The sequence below is a fragment of the Priapulus caudatus genome, unplaced genomic scaffold, assembly GCF_000485595.1.
Source record: "Priapulus caudatus unplaced genomic scaffold, Priapulus_caudatus-5.0.1 Scaffold604, whole genome shotgun sequence".
Lineage (NCBI taxonomy): Eukaryota > Metazoa > Priapulida > Priapulimorpha > Priapulimorphida > Priapulidae > Priapulus > Priapulus caudatus.
This window is the reverse complement of record NW_014577665.1, coordinates 107,834-116,050: the sequence shown is the minus strand read 5'-3', so window position 1 is coordinate 116,050 and position 8,217 is coordinate 107,834. Positions and strand designations below refer to the sequence as shown.

The 8,217-nt window shown below is 42.6% G+C and overlaps 1 protein-coding gene across 2 annotated transcripts in view; it reads left to right on the top strand.

Moving 5' to 3' along the window:
* Nucleotides 1–6,244: 6,244 nt before the first annotated feature.
* The window catches only part of LOC106812060, a 7,099-nt gene continuing 5,126 nt past the window's right edge, over nt 6,245–8,217 (top strand). For both annotated transcript variants that reach the window (XM_014815824.1, XM_014815822.1), the window contains exon 1: nt 6,245–6,589. In XM_014815824.1, coding sequence (XP_014671310.1) covers nt 6,568–6,589 — 22 coding nt within the window. In that variant the 5' untranslated portion in view covers nt 6,245–6,567. The remainder of the gene's footprint in view (nt 6,590–8,217) is intronic.

The following is an 8,217-nucleotide window of genomic DNA, read 5'->3' as shown; positions in this document are numbered from 1 at the left end:
GCGAAAGATAGATAGACAGTAGAGACTAGAGAGAGTATACCGCGGAAAATTCTGTAATTTATATCTACGCAGCGACGTGACACTCGACAACGGCAATGAACGACTCAACTGAACATTTCCCTCGTGTTTCATGCCACCGGACGTGCCGCTGATTGTGAAATGTTAAGGCAATTGCCTCCTAAATAGTCATTCTATAACCTTTAATATTATAATGTTTTCTATAGAAAGTTTCGTTCATAACGCGAATTGAAAGTCCGTCCGTACTGCTTTTATATAGTGAAAAAAAAAGATTTTTTTTGTAAATTGGTTTTCAGGACAAAGAGTGATTAAAGCGTACTCTCATACTGAAGTGTATATAACGATAGATCGTGAACGATACCGAGTCCTGGTTGGGGAATTTCAGCCACTGGGTGAAATGCGTAAGGAGTTAGAGAATCTGTCTCGCTTCTTCTAATCCTAACCAGCGCATCTACTGGCGTGGGCACCGGCTAACTGTAAGAGTCTCCAGGGTAGATATCAAGTATAGTGTACTCACCCTCAAATTGTAACGAGTGTTTAATAGCTGTACTTCATCTGAAGATGTCCGTGACTCGGTCCACGAAATAGGAACGAATCACTAATATCAAATATAATATTTAACGGCGTGATCTGCGTTTCTTATATATGATGAGTAGTGTAAAGTTATCTATAGCAATGCCGCGCTGCGTAAACAACTCTCGCACAGTGCACGGTGAGAACTGGCACTAGAACGTATCACACACACCTATATATATATATGACTAGAGTCACGTCGTCTCGCATCTAGAATCAGCCACAAATAACTGCAAGTGTTGTGTGTCTGCGACGTTCTGTTGTGCTATCTGTGTCATATTTCGATATATTAGGTATACAATATGATATCACAATTAAAGTGACAAATATATATATATATATAATATAGTAATACGTTATATATAATACTGTAGTAAAAAAGTATGTAATGATGTATGTAGTATGTCAATAAATAGATTAAGTAAGCACACACACACACACAGCAAGACCGTAACTTGTAACAACACAGCACACATGGATATTCACTCTAGCAAAAAAGGTAGGTATAATATTATAAAATATGGTATGATATTAGTAAGCTTCACCCTGCCCTATACTACTTATAAACTAATGTAAGAAGTGGTTATAGTAGACTATAATGATAGCTCTCTTAATCTCAGAATAATTGGTTTCGTAAGTCTGTCTCCTACCACGCTACAAATGTAATAATGCCCTGCATACACAAATGTGCACGTGCAAACTCGCAATGGTGCTGTGTGCTGTAACTGACATTTTCATGATGACTATGGTCCGGATCAGCGGCATCCCGTAAACTAGTATTAAAATGAGAACCCTTTGTACCTATTATATAGCATCATGCCAATCATACGCCAACATATGTTTAATACGCCAATAATATGTTACTCAATCCTAGCTAAATAGCAATCCTCTGCATACACAAATGTTGTACGTGCACCATGGTGCATGTCCTGTAAACAAATTATAACATGCTATGGCACCCGTAATACTAGTATTAAGAATAGCACCCTTGTAACTAGTATCATGCCAATCATACGGCAACGTTGGCCCACCGACATGAGCCTAACCATTTGCCTAAATCGTCGACATGATTATAATATACGCCAACCGTGGCCAATGTCATGCGCCCCATTTGCCACGTGGATAATTAGCTCAATTCATTACGCCTAACGTTTGGCCCAACGTGCATGCCGCCAACCATTTGCCAACCGTGATCATGCCAACCATCGGCTAACGTGCCTGCAACGTCATGCAGGCCAACCAATTTGCCAACCGTGACCATGCCAACTATTTGCCACGTGTCGCCCAACGTCATTGCACGCAATCGCACTTGCCAAAGCCTGACCAGCCAAACCATACACCAACGTTCCCAATGTCTATCGAGCCAACAACTGTCCAACCGTGACCATACCAATCATACACAAACGTTGGCCCAACGTTCATTGCCTGCAACGCATTTGCAACCTGACGCATTGCCAACCATTCCCAACGTTGCTCCAGCGGCATGCAGCCAACCACTTGCCAACCTGTACCATGCAACCAATACACCTAACGTTGCCCAACGTCAACTGCAGCCAACGCAACTGTGCCAACTAGCATCATGCCAACCATACGCCAACGTTGGCCCAACTTCATGCAGCCAACCACTTGCCAACTAGCATCATGCTAACCATACGCCAACGTTGGGCCAACGTTATGTAGCCAACCACTGGCCAACTAGCATTGTGCCAACTATACGCCAACGTTGGCCCAACGGCATGCAGTCAACCACATGCCAACCATGACCGTGCCAACGTTGGCCAAACGTCATATTGCCAACCGTGACCGTGTCAACCAAATGCCAACGTTGGCCCAACGTAAGCATGCTATCTGGGATATGCCTCTGTTGGCAGGGATAATAACACGCCGAATGCGGCTTCCCTAAATTGCAACATTCGAGGTCATACTTTAGAAGCGGCTAGGCGTCTCGCCTTTCTCATCGCATAGGCTTAATATTAATTAAAATTTGCATTATTACATATTACATATTAAATTTTGCATCCTCCGCCAATTGTTGTACTGGGAAAAGTTGTTGTTTTTTCCATCGGCATTTGGCATCGTAGATGATTGCAGCAAGGAGTAAAGACGACGTAGTCGCAGAATTTGTTCTTGAAGACTGACTTTATTAGTAAACACAATACAAAATTCTATACACTACGGCGACTTAAGCACCCAAGCCTAGGCCCGGCCTCATCCGCTACATCTTGATAGGAATGACCATGTATATAACTCACGTATGATCTGGGTAATAACTCACGCACGTCTCCTGGGTAGGTAACTAATTTCTGATCTTTCGTCCGTGTCTATTTATACGATTCCGATATATTATAGATTCCGAAAACATAGAGCACACACATAATGCGTACCTGAATGCAGTGTGTTGAGCTATCCGCAAATAAGAATAGATGGATTTGGGTTGACGAGGTGCTTCCGTATTATAGTTAGTAGGGTTTGTTACCGCTGTAAAACTATACGATAACTCAGTATTCACCCAGTATTATGTAAAGTAATGTTTAAACAACTTGACCGTACATTTTAATCGTCAACGAACACGGTTTTTTGCATTGCACCATACATGTTGAGGGGACTATGACTGTTATAAAAAGAATTGATGTAAGATTTCCAAATGCCTAATACTATGAATCACCGTCTGTTTATATTACCGCCTACAGATACTTACAATTTTGCAAACAGTTCTGCTATAAAATTAATATAATAGGATATAATAGTAGGACAATAATCACTCAGATAGTTGGTATTTTAAATTTCATTCTCAGTGATGAATTTTAAGATTTTGAAGTGTTATATAAATATCAAGTATATATAATAATAAGTATATAAATTTTACTACTGAAAATTGTGACCGAAATTATTTCAGACTGTTATTAATTTAAAATTTCACAAGATTTAATATCACACATCGCTTCAAATTGAATGCTGCAAATATAAAAAATTTCAAAATTATCCAAGCGTTTTCATTGTTGTAACTAGTTGTTCATAAATGTTTAATCTGTTCTTCACATTATGCATAAACAATTAAACACGTAAACACTGAGCGGTGAGTCATTTACTATGCAAACTTGCAACATGCTTCGCAATGCACATGAAAACATTCTGAGTCTACACATAACGCAGATCTTGGCGGCGATTCGCTAAATCAGATCTTTATTGCTCTATAAACCGATTATAGATAGGCATGAAAATGCTCAAATCACTATCATACGAAAATTCCGTCGTTAAGTGTCGTAGAAACATGCGCAGTATCCGCTTCACCAATCAACTGCTACGAGAAGAAAATCTCACTGACTGGCCGTACATTGCCTCGAGACCGTAAAGTGTAACGCGTATAGGATTTCCGATTTTCAGCGCACCATCCACACGCGCGCACACTTGTCTCCCACTAGCGTAAGTTAACACCGTAAACCCGTTATTCGCACCGTGAAGTGAAACTAGCAAATGCGAGTCACGCCTGAGACAAAAGTTCATCAGTCGGTTCATTTGCTGCAGTACGCGTAACAGCTAGCAGCTTCGGTTGCAAATTTGCAAGAAAATGCGCAGCGGCGCGCATTGTGAAGAACACTTAATGTTGGCACACTCGAATTGTCCGTCTGGTTCTCTGCTATCGCCTTCATATTGGTTTACTCAACTCCTATCCGTAGAAAGACGACTGCAGACGTTACCTGAATTAGTTTCTCGCTGTGTGCGCGCGCGCGTGTGTGTGTGTGGGGGGGGGCTACGTTACACGCGCTAAAACATTTGACGATTTTCCAACCGGAATATTACTATCTGAGTCAACTTCCATATACGATTCTACTTCCTACTGCATATTGAAGTGTTTTTATATATTATTTGTATGACGTTCGCCGCTCTACAATTACCTACACAGACCATATCTGTCAATAAGTGTGGTTTTAGACATATCAGGAATTAACTATTCATTAATATCTCATTTGCTGCTACTACTTGCTACTGCTACTGCTTACTATACGATAACTGTGGCGAATCAAGAAACAAAATTATATGCACAATTATACGTTCTCCCGTTTATATTAGAGCAATAATGTAAAATTTAAAACAGCATTGTTACGTATAATGACGTAGTTACATGGCTACCATGGCCGTAGGCCGAGCAAATTCCTAAGGGCGGGGGGGCAAAATTTCATGACTCAACTGTGTAATGATGAGCGACGGGCGCAGCTCTTGATCGATGTCCATAGTGTGGTAGGGACTGGGTTTTGAGACAAGTCTTTCACGGATAAGTAACCCCAAAAATCACATTAGGGTTATTTACGATTATTAGCTAAGCTTATTTTTTAATTTTGCTCCAAAATCTAGGAGGCAGCTGCCCCCCCCCCCTTGCCCCCCAGAGGCAACCGCCCTGGCTACGATGCCTTTTGGTTAGTTTTTTTAATAATGCCCTTTATTTCCAGAAACACGCATGTACATTACATTATACGATATACAAAATATCTCCAATACTGTGATGGTAGCATCGTTAAGTGATGGCACAAACAGGTATATGGCATAAACAGTTTTACAGTGTAGTGCATACATGAGCGTACTAAACATGCTTCATTACAAAACGTTCATAAAGGAATGTTAGCATGCTAGTAGTAGCTGTAGGCCTTGAGCATGAAATGAACAATTTTTACTAAACATTTTTATGTAAAGTTATATGACAATCACGCCTTTTGATTAGCTATGCGATCGCGTGATTTGTTAAAAACGCAACGATTACCTCCGTTTAAAGGCATTCTTGTCGTACTTTCTCTTCTTACTATTTAGGCGCACGTACATTACGTGCACACATATGACTTAATGCGGGCTTTCACTTGTAGAGTTTCACATCATACGTCAGTAGGTCTCTGAATCAGTGCATGTTCCTTAGAATCAAACAGTGGCGGTTGTGATTCAATACGATCAAACGTCCGCCAGATTTTACTGACACTGATTAAATCGATACTATTACACGCATATCAGAGATTATAACTCTGTGAAGATATACTGCAGGATATTTTTAATACACTCGTGCTCTGGCTGTAACAAAGGATGGTTAATTAATCCATCACGCCCACCACTGCTCAAAGGTAAAGCTAATTCGTCGGACCACGCTACGCCAGTGACTAGTTTCGACTAAGCCGAGCCATGAATGGTGTTTGCTGAATGAGTGTAAGCGTTTTCAATCTGCCCTAATCTCGAGTACTCATTTTCGAGTAATCATTTGTGGCTAGTGACTAATTACTGTTCGCGGTGGTACGTATGTGTTTGGGCGTGCGTGCGTGCGTGCGTGTGTACCTGCATGCGTGCGTGCGTGCGTGCGTACCTGCATGTGGGCGTGCGTGCGGGTACGCGTGTGCGTGCTCGTATTAGTGTTCGTGTGCATGTATGTGCACGGTCACGTGCGCGCGTGCGTGCGCGCGTGCATATCAACATGTATGTGAAGGCGCGAACCACCCTTCTGACGAAAATCTGATTGCACACACTCAAAACACTCGCTGACGTAAGCACGCGCACTCTGGTCCCCCCTGCGCAATAAATTGACTTCTACTTGCTCCCCGGCTGCCTGGCCCACGGCTCTCTCTCTCTCTCTCTCTCTCTCTCGCTCTCTCTCTCTCTCTCTCTCTTGACGGCTGCGCAGACCACAAGCACGAGCCGCTCAAACTCGAATGACTCTTAATAACCGTCGTCAGCGAAAGATTAGAAGAAGCGTCAACGGGCAGTGCTAACCAGGCGTCAATAAAAAGGTAACCGGCTGCCGGACAGGTTCGCTTTGCGAGCAGTTCATGAACAGTGGCTGGGTAGTCGTCAACATTACGCTGCCGGAATCCACGCCGACGACGACAGAATAAGAAAAGTAAGGACTGTAAAGAAAGGCTCTACGCGTAGCGGTAACACGGTGGAATAGAAAGTGTGAGGTGTTTTATATAACTGTCTGTAAACCCGTGCGCCACTGTCACCATGCCTGCGTCTACATTAACGAGTGAGTATTTTGCGTATTTTTACTATATTCCACCGCGTGCTCTTGTGGTATTTTCGATTAAATTATTGCAAGTAATAATCTTGTTGCTTACCATCGTATCAAAAGCCAGATACACGTTGTGATTGTATTCAGAATATCTGACGACATTCGTTATATAAGCTATGTCTAACGTAGGTCACTTTAAATAATAGCGATAACATAAATCGTTATTGCATGTGGTCAGCAACATTGTTTATTATCTTATGATTTTATTAACTTGTTTCAAACAAATTCAGAATAATTATAATATATCACGAGTTCCCTTAAACCGACATGGACTGTAGATGTACCGTACATCAGCAACACATCATGATAAAATATGTTCTACGCATGATGTCCATGCCACACGGTAGTATTGTACTGTTATCAACAATCAACACGTCCCTAACAGACCTTTATTAACGCCGCAAAATGCAGGGTCATCTGTCATGAGCTGGAAAACTCTGGGGAGATAGTTCTAGACGCTCTGGGAGGTCCGAGGAACATATATGGGCCAATCAATGATTCATGTATTTGCCCAGCTGTGAATATTAAAGTCCCATCGTCACACAGATCTATTATTTTTTAGCAAGACATTACCGTGACTACAGCAATTAACTAATTGATGTGCCCTATAGGTGATATGATCGTGATGCATTATAGAAGATACCGTAGTGATCGTATTATTGAGCCTAGTTTCTACTGCCGTAAAATATCGATATTCGTCTTTAGTAAGCGCGTATTCATGAGCAATAACCTATTTCGTGGAAAATCTTGTACTCGAACCCTAATGACTAACCATTTGTTTTTGGTTTACGACAATTTTGTTTTGGTTTAATAACTCACGATGATTCTATATGAGACGTAGGACGTTAGTGGTGTGCCGTCTTCTGGTTACCTGTAAAACTGTCTTCTAATTCCTACACTATTACGTCCTGGGATAAAGGGTTCAAAACGGGCACAATGGGAGTTAATTTAACTCGGTCTTACAGATCAAAACATAGTAGTAATTCCACGTAAACGGGTAAATTCCGAGACACATATATTTACTGATGTATTACACCTATTAAATGCTGCCGTTTCGTATACTGACTGTGTTTACTGAGTATATAATTTGTGCGGGCGTGCGCGCGCGTGCGTGCGTATGTTGTCATGTATGTGTGCATGTTCATGCGTGCGTGCGTGCGTTCGTGCGTGCGTGCATCCGTGCGTGCGTGCAAGCGTGCGTACTTTGCCGCGTATGTGTGCATGTTCATGCGTGCGTGCGTGTGCGCATAAGTGTCTGCGCGCGCGCGTGTGTGTGTGCGTGCGTGCGTGTGTGTGCGTGTGTGTGCGTGCGTGTGTGCGTGCGTGCGTGCGTGCGTGCGTACGTGTGCGTGCGTGTGTGCGTGCGTGCGTACGTGTCTGTGTCTGTGTGTGTGTGTGTGTGTGAGTGTGCGTATGTGTGTGTGTGTGTGTGTGTGTGTGTGTGTGTGTGTGAGTGTGTGTGTGCGTGTGTACGTGTGTGCGTGTGTGCGTGCGTGTGTGCGTACGTGTGCGTGCGTGTGTGCGTGCGTGCGTGCGTGCGTGCGTACGTGTGCGTGCGTGTGTGCGTGCGTGCATGCTTGCGT